The sequence below is a fragment of the Pezoporus flaviventris genome, unplaced genomic scaffold (assembly GCF_033815535.1).
Source record: "Pezoporus flaviventris isolate CSIRO_AGI_PZ_B2104156 unplaced genomic scaffold, CSIRO_AGI_Pfla_v1 ptg000001l, whole genome shotgun sequence".
Lineage (NCBI taxonomy): Eukaryota > Metazoa > Chordata > Aves > Psittaciformes > Psittacidae > Pezoporus > Pezoporus flaviventris.
The window spans coordinates 29860239-29880367 of NW_026892549.1; the positions used below are offsets into that span (position 1 = coordinate 29860239).

The 20129-nt window shown below is 36.9% G+C and overlaps 1 protein-coding gene across 1 annotated transcript in view; it reads right to left on the reverse strand.

Moving 5' to 3' along the window:
- The window catches only part of SH2D4B (SH2 domain containing 4B), a 60024-nt gene that overhangs the window by 20257 nt on the left and 19638 nt on the right, over positions 1–20129 (reverse strand). The window contains exons 5-6 of the mRNA XM_061449978.1: positions 13087–13294; positions 11472–11599 (exon numbers count right to left, since the gene is read on the reverse strand). Coding sequence (XP_061305962.1) covers positions 11472–11599; positions 13087–13294 — 336 coding nt within the window. The remainder of the gene's footprint in view (positions 1–11471; positions 11600–13086; positions 13295–20129) is intronic.

Genomic DNA, 20129 nt, shown 5'->3' on the forward strand with positions numbered 1-20129 from the left:
TTCCCTGTTGGTGAGCACGAGGTGAAGCATGGCACCTCTCCTTGTTGGCTCCCCTATTACTTGCAGAAGGAAGTTGTCTTCCACACAATCGAGGAACCTCCTGGATTGCTTGTGCCGGGCCGTACCGTCCTTCCAACAGATGTCAGGGTGGTTGAAGTCACCCATGAGAACAAGGGCCTGCGAGCGTGAGGCTTTTCCTATCTGTCTATGGAGTGCTTCATCCACAGGTTCTCCTTGATCAGGCGGTCTGGAGCAGATCCCCACAGTAATGTCCCCCATAGCTGTTCTCCCTTTAACCCTGACCCACAAGCTCTCTGTTAACTGATCACCTGTCCCCAGACAGAGTTCTGTACTGTCCAGCCTATCCCTAACATAAATAGAAACTCCCCCTCCCCGCCCGCCAGGCCTACGTTTTCTAAAGAGCCCGTAACCTTCCATTCCAACACTCCAGTCACAGAAGCCATCCCACCACGTTTCTGTGATGCCTATTATATCATACCCCCGTAGACGTGCCCACATCTCTAATTCCTCTTGTTTGTTCCCCATGCTACGGGCATTTGTATAGAGGCATCTGAGCCGAGCTCCAACTGAAGCCGGCTCATTGGCTGGAGCAGCTGGAATATCACAGAATCCCAAGGACTGGAAGGGACCTCAAAAGATCATCTAGTCCAACCCCCCTGCAAGAGCAGGGTAACCTAGAGTACATCACACAGGAACTTATCCAGCCGGGCCTTGAATATCTCCAACGTAGGAGACTCCACAACCCCCCTGGGCAACCTGTTCCAGTGCTCTGTCACTCTTACAGTAAAGAATTTTTTCCTGATGTTCACATGGAACCTCCTATACTCCAGTTTACACCCATTGCCCCTTGTCCTATCACTGGACATCACTGAAAAAAACCTAGCTCCATCATCCTGACACTCACCCTTTACATATCTCTGCATTGCTCCAAGCATTTATTATAGGTGCTGGCAACTGACTGGGTGTGTTGGAATGAAATGATGCCCCCCTCCCCCAACACATCTAGTTTAAAGCCTCCTTGACGAGTCTGGCAAGCCTACTACCAAAACCGCTCGAGCTCCACCAGCCCCCAGTAGTCCTGGCCTAAAAGCTTGGGTCCTGTGTTCAAGATACCCAAACCCCTCACTATGGCTCCACCCTTCTAACCATTTATTAACCTGGCCAATCCTCCTAGCCTTTTTAGGGTCCTCCCCTGTATCCTGGAGAATTGATGAAAAGACTATCTGAGCTCCAAAGCCCCTAACCACCTCTCCCAGGGCTCTGTAGTCCTTCTTTATGTTCTCCAGGCTACTGCTATCTATATCACCAGCACCCACATGGATCACTAGAAGTGGGTAATAGTCCGTGGGACTTACTAGAGCAGGCAGCCTCTCTGAAATATTTTTTTTATTCTTTTTTTATCTCTGCAATAATATTTTTATAATAAAAATAACAGATCCAATACGTAGGAAAACATCACATGTATACAAATACATTCACATATACATTATGGTTTTCAAAAGAACATATATCATACAGCTTACATAGAATACTGTAATCTCATAGGCATCAAATAAACTGTCAAGATACATTTTCCATGAACCTAAATGACAACTGTAATAGTAAATCACAGTGTCAGCAGAGCCTACTCAATAAAAGGAAAAAAATAAAAGTCAGTGTTAACACGGAGCCCTGGAATTCAAATTTTACAGCTGGTGTTACAAACAGATAACTAAGCAGAAAATATACTGTGTTCTTTGCTTTTCATGCTTTTTTCATTTGTGAAGAAAAATTATTTTGCTTCACATATATTCCATCTGTGTAAGGCTTAAGAATACATACATTGTTTAGGTACATTTGCAGTCAAATCTGAAATCTTGAGTATCTTCCAAATGACACCAGTGGTCTTAGAAGAAATCCTTCTGCATGTTTTAGAATATCATTAGAACTTGTATTGCTAAAGGGGATACAGATTTAAATCATACTATATCTGGAGTATTTTCTTATATTTGAATAAAAATAAGAGTTCCAGATAGATTTCTACAAAGCAGATGGATGGTGGTCTTTTCTGTAAGAACTTAAGAAACTATACTTCTTTATCCAGCTCAAAGAAAAATAAATCTTGGGATAATATTGATAACTAATTTTTCTTCTCAGACACTTGGCTAGATTTGGGAACTTTACGCTAACTTTGTTAATTACAGTGCTTTCAAGCTGCTTGCAACATTCTTGCATATTGATTTAGTGTACTATTCCTCAGGGGGAAAAGTTACCTTTAATCACTCAATACAGCAAGCCAGACACTGAAGCACTGTTGAAAGTCAAATGAGAGTAACACTGGGATAGTTAAAACTTCATGCCTAATAAGTGGCAGTATAATAACCACGTGCAGCTCTTAGTGACCCAGTTCTCAGTTAAGACACTAAAAAACCAGCCATTAAATAGCCTGATTTCCTGCCATCACTGGAACTAAGTGAGCTAGCAGCTAGTTCAAACTCACAGCAGAATAACCTGAATTAGGTTTTTGAAGCCACTGTTTAGTAAGCAGAAATGGCTTCAATGGAAGGACCAACTTCATCTGAGGTTCTGAATGTTACAAACAGAAGCAAACTGAATTTTTTTACTTAATTTCTAATACAAAGTCTGGAATTAATCTAAATTTCATCAATAGAACTATTCCAGTTTACATGATAAGGCGATCTGGACACAGCAAGTGTGCAGACTCATTTGTTGCTACCACCCTCTAAACAGTAGCATGGCTAAGAGAGAAAATAGGAGAGGGAGCTCTATCCAATGACTATACTATTGCTTTGTTGCATCTTGGATTGAAATATCTATAAATGTTTGCTGCTTATTTCAAGTACAAAAGATTATTTTCATCAAGCATACTGGAATGAATTTACAATAGCCACATGCACTCATGAAAGATCCATGCTGTGTTTAATTGTGAGAAGCAGTGCTAATAGCAGCAGCACAGTGTTCCATGGAATTACATATAATTTAGATCTGAGTCCTCCCTGTCATGGATTAAGAACTCTTGTGTATTATATTACAGATTCTAACCTCAGATAGAGAGGTAGGGTGTGATCCAGTCAGAGCCAATACCTACCAGCATGCTAAACTACATAGCAATTTTGGAGTTTTACCTCTAAAAAAGATTCATGAGTTCGTGATTTGACAGTCCCATTCACTGAAAGGCCAGAAGAAGGAAGAACTGACCTTTCTGAAATCCAAGAGGGAAAAAGGGAGCTGTCATTCCCTTATCTTTTGCAGGGGAATGGCAAAATGTTTCCCACACTCCACCTCACTCTGTCTCCATGCCAGCATCAAATGATGAAGTTTCACATACAGGTTAGTCACCTACAGAGTCAGAGAAATCTTTTCCCTTTATTTTCATACAATCTCCTACTGTTTATCTCCTGTGGTGAAAGCAGCTTAAGTGGCACAATCTGCTCCTAACTGGGTGAACTGAAGTGAAGCAAAACCAGCAACATAATTTTGTACAATCACGTTTCCCCCCAGCATGACTACACACCATACCTGCTGATACCCTGTTTGAGAGAGTTGTGTTTACTTCACAGGGAAACAGCATTATTTCAAAGGAGCTGTCAAAGTCATAACTTGTAGTCTTTTGCCTTGAGGCTGGGTCAATAGGACTGCAGTTTCAATATTTTGTGTGGCAATACTGAAGGACCGGTAAGAAGAGCATCTGCTGGGAAACCAGTAAAATTTTCTGGCCTTGGGTCTGCAAGTACTTGCTGTGCTTGAAACAGAAAATACTGCAGATAATAAATATAACTTAGTCAAGCATAAGATGAATACAGAAGCCTGTAAAATAGAAAGCATGTTATTATACGTATGCAGGCAAAGGCGCAAGAGCTGGAGACATGGCGATAAACAGTTAGATATGGACTGAGAAAAAGCAGGATGTCAGCAATTCAGCCAAAACTAACAGGGTTCTACACAGGACACCTGTGGTATGCTAAAGGGGGTGATCAGGTAACATCCAGATACAGCATTTAAAGATACACAGTATGAGCTGAGTGTTTTGTGCTGGTAGCAACTGACATTTCAGTGCACCTTGTGAATAAACTAACCATTAACACATACACAAGTGACACTGAAAGGAGAAAGCATGATCCAGCATGTATGGAACAGATTACAATATATATAAAAGGGTACCATAGCTCATCTGTAGGCAGATGAGCAAAGCCTTCTGGGTGCACTTTGGTTGCCATAAACAGTCATCATCATTTCTTTCGGTCTTAGAATAAACAACACTTGTAGATAACAGGGATCTTTACCTGTCTCTAACATTCTTTATATTCTTTAAATTGGGTCACTTTTAAGTCTTGCATGCAATTTCTTCCAAATAACTCATGCTTTTCTATCACTTGCTTTTATAAATGATGCTACATTTCCAAATGCTAACAGCAGAGCTTTCCACTCAGGAACACCTCTCCCTTTTATGTAATGTGGTAAAAAAAAACTGAGTGAGCTGCAGTAATAGAAAAATGCACTCACACACAGCCCACTTCAGTAAGGAGACAGAACACGGAACTGTAACCTAAAATTGCAGGTAAACACATTAAGCTACCACCATGGCTTACTAAATGAAAACATAATTTCTCACTGTGTCATGCTCTAATAGTAGCACATGGAGAAGAGAAGTATTTAAATAAAGGGGCAGAAGCCTTCAGAATGTAAAGCAATTTGATTTTCAATAGCAAAATATTTTTTCATTAAGGGATTAGTAAATTCACTTGGAAGTAAATTCTATGAAAAACACGGTGCTTATTTTTCACAAATGCAAAGAATTGTCTGGCACAAACTTGATTTTGATTTACTTTTTTTTTTATAATAAACTTTAATTAGCAGTGCACTATATGGGCGCTGCACCTGATCTGTTTGTATCCATGAAACACTTTATCAAAATTGTTTCCACTTTGTGCTCATATGCTCTTTATTGCCTCTAATTTTTAGTGTCTGCAATACTTGTTCAGAAAAACTGCTGACTTCTGTCTTTAGAACATGCCTAATCTTTAGTATATAGCTTCTAGTTAAAAAGCAGTCAAGAAGGACAATGTATTGTAAAGACATAAGAAAGCTCATTTCACATTAGCAATTAGCCTATTTACATTAATTATTCAGTTGCCTCATTCTACAATTTCCCTGCTGTTCTTTGCGCTTCCTTTCTCCTTGCAGCATGTTACAGCTCATGTTACCTCACTTTGATACTTTGCTCCATTCCAAGGGGAGCCAAGAGTCCAAAACTTTTGTTTGCTAATACCCTGTTTGTGTAGACATTTCTAGTGCCACTTTTGCAATGGCACTAGAAAAACAATTCTGAAGCCTTCAAAAGAACTGATAGACTGATACAATCGTATAACCCAAGTGGAATGACTTAGTATATGAATGATAATCATATTTCTCAGAAAACAGCATCACATCTTTTATTTCTTAAAGAAGAAGCTAAGAACTGAATTAGAGCTGAGGAAGTATTTGGGTTTTGTTGTGTTATGGATCTGCCTTGAGACATCCATAACTATCAGAATCTACCATAAGATCTAAAGACATAATTCCAAATACTGCAATATCTTTGAAAAATACTATAAGAACATCCAGGAGGTGTTTGATAGGAATATGTGATGGAAATATATAGCATTCCATCTCACAAGAAATAAACAGATGATCGTGGCTCTAATAATATGGGTGTAAATCCACCCATATGGGGAATATGTATAAAACTGCAAAGTCAAACTAGTTCATCTATCGTGCCCATACAATAAAACTTGTATGTGCAGGTTATAAACATTACAGCTTTATAATTATTTCAAAGTAAAATTACAAAATTATTACTATTTAAAGGCTATGGTGCAAAACCAGAGTGAGCCTATCATCAGTCCTTCAAATGCTAGACACAGATTTTCCAACTTGAATTGCCTCTTCAATGTTTAGCAACCCCTTTATATAATAAAATAGAGGGCTCTCATTCATCCTGCCATAACCACTGTGATATGGTTATCATTCATCACTGTGTCTGAATTTAAGAGTGATGAAAAGCACAGGACTAAACAGCCTTGGAAACCAATGTTCTCTGTTTAAAGACAGAAGAGTGACAATAGGGGTGACAGCAGCACATGCTTCCCCAATCAGGGCTAAGAGTATGCTTCAACACATTCTCTAATGTAAGGTTATGTGATGAGGGTGTAATTTGGCATCCAAATTTGTTCCATATCTGTTCTTCCTAAGTATCCCAACAAAGGTAACACTCATTCCTAACAATGTGGGGTTTTTTTTGAGAAATCCACACAGATTAGGAATGATGAATAACGGCTAAATGACTGCGGCATTACTTGTTTTACACAAAATAAACCTGGTGGCAATAGCTATCTCCTGTGTTGACCTAGGTATATCCTTGTAGGACTCACAAGCCACAAAGCCTCAGTTATTCAAACTGCTGGTCTCAACTGTGCCCGCATTCTTCTTGAGAACAGGCTGGCAAAGTACAAAACAGAGACATCTACCTTTACTATAAACAGAATAAGACATAGTCTGTTCTAAATCTAGCAACTTGAAAGTCATCTTTTTTTAATCCTTCCCAGACAATTCTTCAAAATATAATTTTATATTCTGTAACTCTTTTAATCTTACACTTCCCATTCTTCCTGTACTTGAATAACTTGGAGACCCAGAACTGTCCTGCAAATGTGTGCAAGATAACAGGTACATACTAATTGACAACTTTTATTTTAGCTGGTTTTATCGTTTGAATCAGGAATTCTCTGATTCCATTTCAGATGTTTCCCAATCACAGGATGTTTTAGATACAAAACTTTGCATGTAGCTATTTTTTGGATGTGTCTTTCAAGGCCTGTGGAGGACAGTGTAAAAGCTCTCAATTAATTCAGGAGGTTTTTAACAAGATCTTGTGTCTTTTTGCCCAACAAAGTATCTCATCGACAACAACTGTAGAAGGGGAAAAATAAGCAGACCCTGGGGCTCAGTTTACTTAAGCAAAGAATCTATCTGTGCACTCTCTCAAATAGAAGTAAAAGCTAGATAATGAGAAAGCAGTGAGTTGGAAAATAGATCATTAATACCAAAAAGGCTGTACTTTGGCTGGATTTACGACACTTGCTTACATCTTCCTTCCACTGAATGACTGGAAGGTTCTTCTTCAAGAGCAGAAGAAAAAGTTTTCTTTTCTGTTCAAAGCAGCAAACTGTATTCACTCTTAGATGTATTTCAAACCAAACCACTGCCATTTCTGAGTCCCTTAAAAAATACTACAATACCAGCTATATTTTATGAGGTGTATTTCTCACTATTCAGCTATACCAACATGCCTAGTGTTGTCACTACTGTTCAAGGACTCAAAATTAGTAGATGCTCAGAAATATTAAGTTTGTAATCCTTTACTGAGATCATCTGATTTGCAGAACCACTGGCACTATTTAGGTCTTCTAGATTTACCTCCTCAAAACAAGTTTCTTCCTAAAAACATCTGAAATTAAACCGCAATCTATAAACATTTGCAACACGATCTTGTTAAACCAAAAATTGTCTTTCCGGCCTCCCCTGACCTCAGGGATCACTCAGCTTCTATTTCTCTCAGCATTTTTCAATCCATCCTTCAGCATATTCTGATCAGCTTCTTCACAGCTTGCCACTCCCTTAGGTAGTAACTGCACTGCCACTCTGATTTCCCTTGATAAAATAGTTCTCCACAACAGGAGATGCTACTGCAATTACAGTTTAAAGGAACAACCTTTAGGGCAACTACCTCATGTTTCCAGATCCATGATATCAGCCTCTGAACATTCCTTTCAACCTGAAGGCAAGTAGAGATCTGATAGTGCTACAGTAGATGCTTAGCAAATATGCACAGAGCCACCTCACTGACAGGCAACGAATAAACTCCTCATTTTGTCATACTGTATTATAATAACCCTAACAGATCCGTTGTGGATAAAATCAACAACCATAACCCGCTGGTCTCAGCTATAGCTGGGGGAATACTTAGACAGAACTCCACCCTGCAAACAGCAACCCTGTCCTATGTTCTGAATGGAAAATAACCAAATACAGGACAGAAAATGTGAGAGTGAAAAGTCTAACACCTGAAGTAAAACAAACAAAACAAACAAAACAAAAAAATATCAAAAGTAACATCCGACAAACCAGTGGGAATGAAAAAAATGCTGAAACAGATTTCAAGTAAAACAGGACAAAAGAAAGACAAAAAAACCAAATGGAACTATTACCTCTTTCAGCTACCAGCATCCTTCTGTGAAATACTTCAGGAAGAAAGAGGCCTCTAGTCTTGTTGCTATATGGAATTCTATTCCCAACGTTTTATGTCTGCAGAAAACTGAAAACTACAATTTGCTAATGTCTATGACAGAGTTTGGAAAAACTCTTTAACATACAGGGAAGGCTGAAACTTTCCCTTTACTTGGCATGGGTTGCACAGATCTTTGAAAATTCCAGTTCAAAGGTAAACGTGGCGAAAATGAAGAGTGTCTCCCTTTCTAGCCTTCCCATCCTAAACATCAAATTACTTACCAGCTTTCAAAACATACCACCAACTGAGATCTTGGAAAAGACTCTTCTTAATTCAGATTTTAAAAAAAAAAAAAAATACATCTTGATACAATATAGGACGCCCTTGTAAGTTAGATTCATCTACCCAGATTCATCAATTAACAGGTAAGAATTCAGAATTTACCTTTATCTAAATTCAGACCTATTAGTTTCCATAGTCAAAAATTGAAGGCATAATTCTTTCCAATCAAACCTAAGACAACTATTAGGTAATATAAAAGAAACAGCTGAGTTTTGTACAAAAGATAGACACTGATCTTCTTATATCCCAGTATAGTCTCAGAGGCACCTTAATTGCTTCCTCCAATTCTCCTTTATTTTAGCAGTTTGGGAACCAAGTACCATTGCACTCTAGCCACTAAGTGAGCATAGCTAATTTTAAAAAAGGTTCATTGGGTCATCTAATTTTATGATTTCCTAACGGGATAAATGCACTTTTAAGTTATGAATAACGCTTAAATATAGATCTTTAAAAATAAAATGTTCTTCTTTACCAACTTAAAAAAAATTATCCTATATTGAAGGGGTAAACAATCCAGTTGGTGGCAGCGATCTATTACTCAAACATAGCCAACATTACACCTAAAATTCAGCTGAACAGTACAGTTTGTATCTTTAACATATTATTTAATCAAGAAAACAGTAAAGCCTATTCAAAATGAGCTAAAAACACCTCTCAGTGGAGTTCAGATAACTGATTATAATTTCAAGAGACAGATATGGATGAAGTTGAAGCTGATATTGGTGCAAGAAGTAACATTTTGTGAATAAGGAAGGAAATGTGCATACTTGAAAAAGAATTTTCTTTATTACGGATTTTACCACTTCAAATTAAACATTTTGTACTGGTACTTCAAATGAAAACAAAAGGAAAACTTCAAGTACTTTAAGTATGCCATAGGTTTCCCTGTTTCGCATACCATGAAAATGCCCTAGACAATATGTATTTCAGAACAGAATCAGATCAGTTTGATGACTTAATGTGGGAAATATGCCAAATATATGAGATTAAAGACATTTTTGCATTATTATTTGGACTTTGTTATTTTACCTAAACACATCTGTCTCAGACCTTCATCTCTTCAAACTCAGAAAATATCATATGTCCATAGTACAATTTGAAGACAGCAAATCAGCTAATGTTAAACTTTAGCTAAAAAGCTAAACCACCTGACTGTCAAAGCAAGTAAGCAAAGGTCTATTAACCTTAGCAAAACCATGTAACTCTGCAAGAAATTAATATCTAATTTTTTGGTATGGCTATCATAGATCTCTCACTGTATTGCATTCAAAAAGCCTTTAACATGAGGCAGAATATTATACTCCCATTTTATGGTCCAAAACTGGAATATAACAAAATACAGAAGTTATTCAAGGATGTGAAGACCTGATTATACCTGTTTGAGAGATGCTTGAGGTTCTGAGAACCTGTCATCATAACACTAGAAAACATTAAATACTAGGCAGCAGTTCTTTCCACAGAAACATCCACATGACCAAATGATGATTTTTATAATTGCTACATTGGGTTGCATGGTTAGCTGTAATTCTGGGCTTTGAATAATGGCTCTCATTTGTATTGACAATTTCTTACACAAGTCATATATAGTCTGCTGTATTTTATTCATACCGCCAAAAAATATATAATGTCCTGGTTGCCTGAATACAGTGCAAAACAACAACACACAGAAGATCCTAAATAGGCTTATACAATAGGCATCAAAATCTTTATTTGAATGAGTAATAAAGAATAGAGGAAAAAAGATTTTTGGCTGGATCAAAAATGGCTTTGCTTGCCTTCTCCTTCCCACCTCACTAGACTGGAGGCAAATTCAATCAAGAGGGTTTGGGTTTGTTTTTGCTCTGAATTTTTCATTTATTTTTCTTTCCTCAAATTTGTCTACATTACAAAATATAACATAGTGCATAACACTACAAATCATTGCTTACTGCATCTGTAACAACCTGATGTTCAATTTCCACAACTCCAGAAGAGTTACAAGGCACTTGAGTTGTTCACTAAAGGTTATGATGAATCTGACCAGGGCTGCAGAAGCTAAACCAGCCAATCAGCAAATAAGTACAAAAGGTGCATTCATGTGGATCTCCACAAAGAAAACCGCTGAGCTTCATGTTTGGGATCTATCTTAATTAACTTTGTCAGGCTATGAGCGGGAGGAGGACAAATGAGGCACTTCGCTCACCTTCATAAATGTCATTGGATAGTCAGTTTCTTAAGATACAGTCAGCATGACCTGAGAAACTAAAGAAAGATCACTGATTCTTCAGTTCTTGCCATGATTAACATTAATTCAAAACCACAGAAATTAGACTGCACAAGTCCAGATGCCTTCTTAACTTAAGGCATGAATTATGTTCATCACTACTTGTGCCAATCTATATGGATGTGAACTTCTCACGAGCAGGAAAAACATTTACCACAGGTGACACAGAAAGATCATTATTGAAAATACTTTTGAAAAATGTCCACATATGAAATTTTAATCAGTTTGTCTCTCAGAAAAAAAGCACAAAATGTCATTTGTAGGAAAATAAAAAACTCCGCATCAATGCTCCGGCTTGGCTTGTTATTAAACAGCAAATATATTTTGGCCAGAATATTGCTGGGAAAAAAAAAACAACAAAATTTTGGTGGTATGAATCACAAACTACTGTACCTAATCAGAAAACAGAAAACTGGAACATCATATGCAAATAATAGGAATGATGCAAAAATCTTAACAGGCACCATGTTTCACAATGTCAAGTAGACTTTCCTTTTTGTGATGAAAACTGGCAGGATTCATTTCTTGAGTGTATGCTTACAACTCTATTGTAAATGAAATGAAGGATCAGTGTATTACCATGAAACCATTGAGCAATCCTGTTGGTGTTCCTCTCAAACCCCGCACGTCGAGGAATCTGCTCTTCTTTGAACCAACGAATGATGACATCTTGGGAAAAGGGTCTAGAAGGACGCTCCCAGATATTACTGTATTGAAAGGCAAGTAATTACAGAAGAGTCATACAGAGAATTAGCAGTATGTAAAACCAAGGGACAATAGAAATATTAATGTATTTTTTACATATTTAGAAAACACTCAGCAAAGTAAGACCAGTGAGAAAAAAGTGAATGGAAGCTTTCTAAAGTATAGAAATTATAAGAAAGAAAGATTTTAAATAAATATAAATGAATACTATTTTCTAGTGACTTAAAAGAAAAGGCAAGGCAAAAACTAAAGGGGCTATGCTTCATGCTGAAAAACTTCAGAGACATAACACCAAACCCACATTCCCCCGAGGAAAAAATCCGTCCCACACTACTGGTAAATAACAACATATTGTGCATCTCCTCCTTGACCTCTCAGGTCACTGGCAAAGTAAAATTTTAGATACACATCTATTCCTGCTCAGCCATACCAGTGTTAGGTGTGAGAAATTGAATTATAGACATTTAGGTATATTCACTATTAAAGTATGTGTTTAAAGCAACCTTTATTTTTCTTGATGCCTTCAAATCAAGCCATGGGCAGACAAAGAGGAGCCTTAAGAGATAACAAAAAGAAATATTGCCTGTTTTTTGTAGTATAGGTGCAGGTTAGAAACAAATAAGTAGTACTGAACATGAGCTGGAGAATGATCAAAATATTTTTCAGCTTTTTTTCATGCCCTTTTTGAAAAGGATCACATCTAGCACAACCAAGCTCTATAGTAAATAATCTCACCTCACAAGCTCAGAACTTCAAGTCAAAGTTACAGACTGCCTTTTCAAAATCTGCCACTTTTAATAGTGTTTTTTTCTACTGCAATTTGAATAAGACTTTAAGTAGTGTGGACAAATAAGAAGACAATTCCTTTGACAAGTTGATTTGGTGGTAACTTTAAAATCCTGGTCTCTCCAAGACTGAAATTCTGATTGCTCCTCAAACTGGGAGTTTTGGCTGCTGTTACAGGAGAGTTTCTGTCTCAGCACAGTAGAGCAAAGAACTTCTTAAAGCACAACACATTTCCAAACAATTCTCACTGGTGCTACAATAACTGGTAAAGAAAAAAACAAGACTTTTCCTGAAATAAAAACTTGAACTCCCTGAAACTTAGGAGTATGGCAGCTGTCTGTAAAACTTTTCAAAAAGCTGTGATTCAGCAGGCAGTGTTAGGCTTATGACCTGCCTAAGAATTTGTCCATTTGATTTCTCCATATCACAGCTCTGCACACTAATCAAATACTGGCTTTTGAAGGATCCATCTCTCTGTGTGAACTCTAAGAAATCTGTCTGAAAAATTAATGGCATTTAGTTTACATTAAGCATTCCTCTGTTTTCATTTTTCTTTAAACATTCTTTTTTTAGTTGTAGTGAAAGAGCAAGACTGAGAATTTCCAACAACTGAAGAAAAGCTTGGTTTTGGAGAACCTTGGAGAAGGATCAATTCAACACAAAATTATTTCTAAGTAGGTAAGTGACTTGTGTACAAACCAACCTGGATGCTGCAGAGAGAGGCTGCAAACAACTTGCACTATTATTCAGTTTTATCTCCTGATCGTTATTCAGGCTTGTCCCCTGGAACAAATTACTCAAGCCAGCCACTCTTCCCTTCTGAATGGCACGCAAGGATTGTCGTCGGTATTCATCCCGAGCCCTGCGTGCTTTGTGGCTCCTTTCCTCATCTGCAGCTTTGGAGCGGCGCACTGGGTGGAATGAATGGAAAGAGTGAGGAGGAGAGACTTCAGAAATACAACCAACCATTTAACATTTTCCTAATAGAGCTACTTTTATTCCTTATATAATGTGATATTAAGAACATTCAAATTACAATGCACTATCAAAGAGATGGGTAACTGGATGACTTCTGTGATGCTTCAGATACAGGCCCATCATTAGAAAAAGCACGCCAGACTTGAGCTATCAATGATCTGATGACTGCTGGCAATAACTGAGCCTCTACATAGTGCAATTACATCTGACACTTGCTTTGGCTGTAATAAGAGAAATTCTGCTTCAGGACATCTTTTCCAGTGACAGTGAAGCAAGTTTTATGTTTCAAGAAAGAATGTTAACTACCAATTAAACTTAAGTCAGTGTTTAATGAAATTCTTTGCAGCTACGCACATAACTGGCATTGTAGGAGCTATTCTCAAAAATTACAGTTAGATAAAAACTAGCATGTAGGTCACACTTTTTGTTGTTACTGTTGCTTTCTTTCTGAAAGGCCTATGCTATCTTTGTTACAGTACTTAGTCACAGAAGTCTCCGTCTTGAAAATTGCAGTCAAAAAATATTTTCGGTAACAATGGAGAAGTTAATAGTCTTTGGAAAGGGCATGCTGATGCTATGGATGGGGTTGTCTCACATTTGAGTCTCTCAAATTGCATATAAAGAAACAGAATCTGTACTGGAAGATTTAATACACATCTATCAATGGCATTGACAAGGGAGATAAACATTTCCATAACCTGAAATGAGACTGCTGCTCTGGCCCTCACAGGTCAGGCATCTTTCACTAAACCTTCGTCATTTTAAAACTAACATCCTAAAAATCCTCTCTTCAAAAGGGTATGTCTTAAAAGGACCAAGAATTGTACTGCAAATATTCATTATCTATCAGCTCTTTCTTGGTGCCTCAAGCCCCATTTTGATTGTTTTTTTTTGTGTGTTGTTTTTTTTTTTTGAGATAGAAATAACTTCAGGCAAGCAAATTATTCCAGTGCAAAACAAACCTTTAACATCCAGTGAAGCACATATTAAAGCAGCAACCTATTGCCTCCAGTAGCAATTATCAATCCTGCCATGACTATCCTGGCTTAGATCATACCCAATTCATAAAGTGAACAGACTATTTCTTACTCTGCTGTGATTGCACCTGTGACTAGGAATGCATGATATAAAACCAGATAGATGCATTCCATTAGACTGTTTGCATGCCACTGGTTTACACTCCTGATTTAAAGCAAGCAGAAGTATAAATGGATTTTTCCAAATCATGAAAAGGCTTCATGGAATCAAGGAATAAAAGTGCTCAAAACAAAATGACACAAAATAAAACCCTTAAATGAGGGAAAAAGACTTTTAGGCTAAGAGTTATATATTATCATAGGTAGCAAGATATGCAGGACTAAAAGCTTAGCAACATAGCATCATAAACATGTCATAGATTCTTCATGTGTATATAACTGGCAAGGTTTCAGTTTCACTTAACTACATACAGAGCAGTTTTTGCTAAACACAATACCAAACAACTGCACAGCACAGAAAATTTGAGTAACAGGTTTCACTATTTATCTTACAGGTTGTTATTTTTAAGTGTAGATAATGTCACCTAAATACGCTACTTCAATGGCTCAAGTATACTAGTTACAAAAAAAAAAAAAAAGTTCTGTGATGTATCATTTGTTAAGCTACTCAGTAATGGCTGCTTTAAATGTGGACTTTGTATTTGCAACAACATGAGACAGCAAGGAAGATGAGTGCAATGCAACTTGGTAAGACATTTAGAAACCAGCCACTGGTTGTCACAGATCAAGGTCAAACTGCCTGGAGCTTTCTGGGATTCTATTCTACTGATGTACAGGCTGCCTGGTAGTAAAAAAAAGGCAAGGTATCTTCATGCCCCACTTTCCCCAGCAACAGACACTCTTTTCAAGAGACATTCTTACTGTATTTTTACTAGCGAATAAAATCTGTACCATCAGAAGCTAGTGACCTGGACTACATTTTCCCAAACTATTGAATTTTAGTATTCCTTATGACAAAACAATGGGGAGAGGTAGCATAGTTTGCAACTTTTAAATATCAACATCATATGGAATGAAGAATTTGATTGACTTGTCAAGTTTGCAGGAAATCTACAGTTCAGCCCAGTCCTGTTGTTCCATCTCCACTACTAGTTTTTAATTCAGGTGTTGGTGATACCAAAGACAGGTACATCCTCTTTCAGCACTTACAAAATTAAGCATGTTTCTGCCTTGATGGCAGGGTAATTATGTAGCAATGCCTTTATATAGTTTATAGAGAATTTTAGGTGCCAATATGATTGTGGCTGCAGTAGAGCAGGCCAAAAATGAGTTATCAAACTCTCCTGGAAAATTGGTAAAAATATTGAGACTAAGGTTTGTGCTGTCATGATTACATGGCTATCATTGCTAGAAAAAATAGTTTAAGGCCAGCTTAGACATGTTTACATGACCTGCAGTGTCATGTAGAACATACTCTAACAACAAAAAAGAAACCACACAGCTTGCGTGTGCAATACCTTTCACGATCCTATAGGTCTCACTGAGTTTGCCTTGTTTTCCTTGAACAGTTCAAGAGAATCTATTATTCTTCTGTGCTAACCTAAGTTGTCTTTTGAGTGAAAAAGCAAGATTTCCTTTTATATTTTTCTCTTAGGATTGTGAAATCCCTATTAGCAGTCCTGGCAAAGTTCTAATGCCAAATCTTTGATACAGATGAGGATTTGCTTTGCTGCAGCTGAACTTGATCACACAATTTGTGAAAGACTAGGAACTCTCAATTTTGTACAATGTTTTTGCTTTTGAAGACTGTGAGTTACAATCACAGCTATACGAAAGCAGAAAGAAACCCATGTGCTATGAATATGCATTCTCATTTTTAAATTATTTTGTATCAGCTTTACCCTTCTTAATAATTCTTGAAAGCTTGTTTATGAGCAATTCAAATGAGTACTTAATAGATAAAATTCAATCTTTAAATTTTCTGAGTGTGCATACAAATCACATGGTGTTTTCCCCTTTCCTAATTGGAAAATAACTTCTCAAAAATACTCTGCGATATGCTCCAATTCAGCAATCTGCTTATCTAAAAGCATGTGAATAATCCCATGCCCTATTCAACAACACACTCTGTGACCTACTGAAGTTCAGTGAGCACATACTTAAGGTTGAGCACTTTCTTGTCAATGCATAGCTGAGCCGGGGACTGCTCACTTCAAAATTCAGCACTTTATCAAATGCTCCTGCCAGTAAACTCACTCATTTGCATTTATGTGGAAAATAAGAACCAAACAAACATGAATTCCTTTAAAATTAAGACAAAAATAAATTCATGGACATAGTTTGTAGAAGAACATAAAAATGTAACAATATAAAAGAAGATATAATGAGTCAGCCTGGAATCCTACTTCCAACAGAGACCAAAAGTGGGTGCTTTGGGAAAAGCATAAGAATAGGTAAAGTCAGTCAACTCTGTCTACTTTTTTACTGGAATAATTTTTGTTTGGAGATGAGTAAAGCTGGTCAGATGGTATCTGAGCACTTCATTGTTTGATGCAGTTTGCAGGGGGTTCTAAGTGTATTAACAGAATGCCGTTTGCAATATTCAATCAGATGAATATTTATACTACTGTTTTTCCTATTATGTTTCGCAGATTCCTTTTCTGCTTTCACAAAGGGCCTGCTGTCACACTTGGAGTCTGTGATATACAGTATTGTTTACTGAATACTCTAGAAACCTACAAAAAAGAACAGCCTGTAGAAAGGTCCAAAACTAGTCAGAATATACGCACTCCTCTATCCAAGCTTAGCCTTAGTTCTCACTTCTCAGTTTCAAAAAAAAAACCCAAAAGAACAGCTTTGAACAGTGGACACTTTGATTCAGTCTTTTCCACTATTCATCTTCTCATTTGCCAGCCAATATACTTGACTTCACATATTAACTCATAATTGCCATCTAAAACAGCACAACATATATCTATCATATGAAATTGAAGTGTATAATTGGTCTTACAACACTTTTTTTTCCTTTTAGTACCTATTTCTAAAGTTATTCTACGTTTGTCATTTAGTACATTAGAAAGCACTAAAATTATATATTTCAATTAACATGTTGGTTCTATGGGCTTTTATTGATATTTGGCATAAACAGGGAAAAAGCAGAAGCAAACTGAACCAAGCAACAGGAGCTAATTTTACCAACACTTTGCTTATTGCCTTGGCAATAAACAACTGAGGGATAATGTGATGAGGAGAGATGAATCCTCATCACGTTCTAAATTCCATCTACTAAATAAATTAGTAGTGTCATCAATATCATAGCTACATTTGCTCTCCACAATAGCTGCTCTAGCACTACTTTTCCTCTTCAGTACTGACCCCCAGCCCTGTTGAATATGAAGGGCTGACTTCAAGGAGGTAAGACACAAAGGAGCCTGGCCTTGTTCCTAATGGGCAATATAGTTTCCATTGCTGGTGTGTAGAGACAAAAGATGTTAATGTTACATCTGCTTGTAATTCTCTTATACATTCATGCATTTGTTTATTGCTCAGAAAAGATGACAAGTAGACAGCTTTGCCTAACTTCACTAAATTTCCTCTCAGTGTCCCAAAGGAATATTTGAAGACAAAATGAAAGGATCGTCATTAAAAGGGTGGAAAAAAACCTGGAACTGAAATCAGAAGTAAAAAATCTGGTGAACCTGAAGGACTAGTTCCATAGCAATTTCAGATGTTCCCACTTCCTAATATTTGTTATTGCCTGTTTGCTGGGGTTTCCAGTTCCTGTTAAGGAAATGGAAGATGTTAACATTCCCGAGGAAGCTCAATGCAGTCTGATAGCATAGTCTAAACCAGCCAGGAACTGGTTTCAGATGAGGCACTAAACACTGCATCTTCATATCTTAAGTCGTCACAGCCATTTGCTAATGGAACGCAGTTCTAAGCTGTCAAAACAACTGGGATAAATTGAGACACTAAGATAAACATAAGAGGATAAATCAGGATGTGATACACTCTAGTCATTATTCTGCACTTAGTTTAATGCTAAATCAATTACTGATAACAGCATAAACTCTAGCAGCACAGAATTTATAGTAGGCTGCAAAACCCAACTTTGGTGCCACCAGCTAGAAGGTGCTGAGCTTTTGTTTTGCCATGGCAGCACTATTACTGGTGACCAAGCTAGACAGCTTGAAATTACTGCAGTCAGTCACCCTTTTGACCACAAGCAGACAGGTCTGCAAGTACTGAGGCACACAGACTGACGGTGATAGAATTCCTTCAGAGCATACAAAATACTCCAAAGGTTAAACAAGACAAAATACTGATGGTAGATTATATTCATCAGCATATAATGCAGCCAAAAGTGTTTTGACAGATCAAGAATGCCATTACAGAAATCGTGGTCAAAACCTTTCAGACCTTATTCCTTTCCTCTCTGCCTTTTCCCATAATTCCTCTAACGTACTTCTGATCTCTGTCTTCATATAACCAACATTCCTTAAGAAAACAGAGGCAACAGTTTAAAACCTCAGTTACGTCTGTAGTGCAAGAGTAAGAAAATAAGTTATAGTTACAGTATATAGTTATAGCAATGCTTAAGGTATTTTGTTTTATTGCCAATTTCAGTGTAAAGGGAGGCTGGGGGTCTTTGTGTGTGTTTGGTGGTGGTGGTTTTCTTAGTAACATGATTGCTAATTTTTTTTTTCCTTATATACCATCAAAGAAATACTAAAGCACATAATATCATTCTCTGTGCTATGCTACCAGCTGATGCTAGTTTTCTACAAAACTAAGAGGCTATTTTATTCCCAACTCATTCTGCTCTTAAACACCCAATATACAGAAATCTACAGTTTTCATTTCCAAATAAAGACATACACATGGGTTTAGATAATTCTCGAGGAAATAATTACCTTCTTTTTATTGCCAGTGTTATATACAGAGGGTTTTTTTGATCAAAAATGAGCATAGCCTGTTATGAGCTTGGAAAATGGCAGCAGTGCATCTTATACAGATTAAATTCATGTTGTACAAAATGATTCACTATCACATCAATTCCAGGTAATAGGACTCCAGTAATCAGTTCTCAGGAACTCCTAAAGTGATGACTAGAACCATAAAATAAACTCAATGCATTTTTTTAGGCATTTCTTTTACTTTTGTCAGGAAATATGTAACACTACAGCAATATTTTTTTCCTACTTCATGAGGTATTTCATGCAACACATACTATCAGCTCCATATATCTCCATATTTAGTATTAGTTAATGAACCTTTGTGTTATATATAACTAATATAATAACCCCACATTAGATAAAACTTTCTAATCGTTACATTTCCTTTTTTCTGCAGAGTAATTAAATCAGTATAGATGTGGGAAATAAAAAATATTCTTCCCCCAACAAAAATACATAATTCTCATTGCAAACAGATTTTCTACTTCTAAAGCCACCTATACAACAGACATCCAGATGGATATAGGTGTACATTTTATTCATATTATCCTATTAAGTCTTATTTACTCATAATGTGGACCTTTACTTACCTAAAGTATGTATGTATGTATACATATATATGTAGGAATATATTTATTCTGTTCCTTAAAGGCTTTCAAAAATCACTAACTTATTTTTAAATTAATCACAATGGTGATAGATACAGCACCTTTAGTGGAGAGATCATCATCATGATTATTTTCAGGGCAACAATCTAAATATTATGTTCTGCAATTTTTTGCAATTAAGTGAGTGCCAGTGCTCATATCATAGCTTGACTCCATTGCCATATGGAA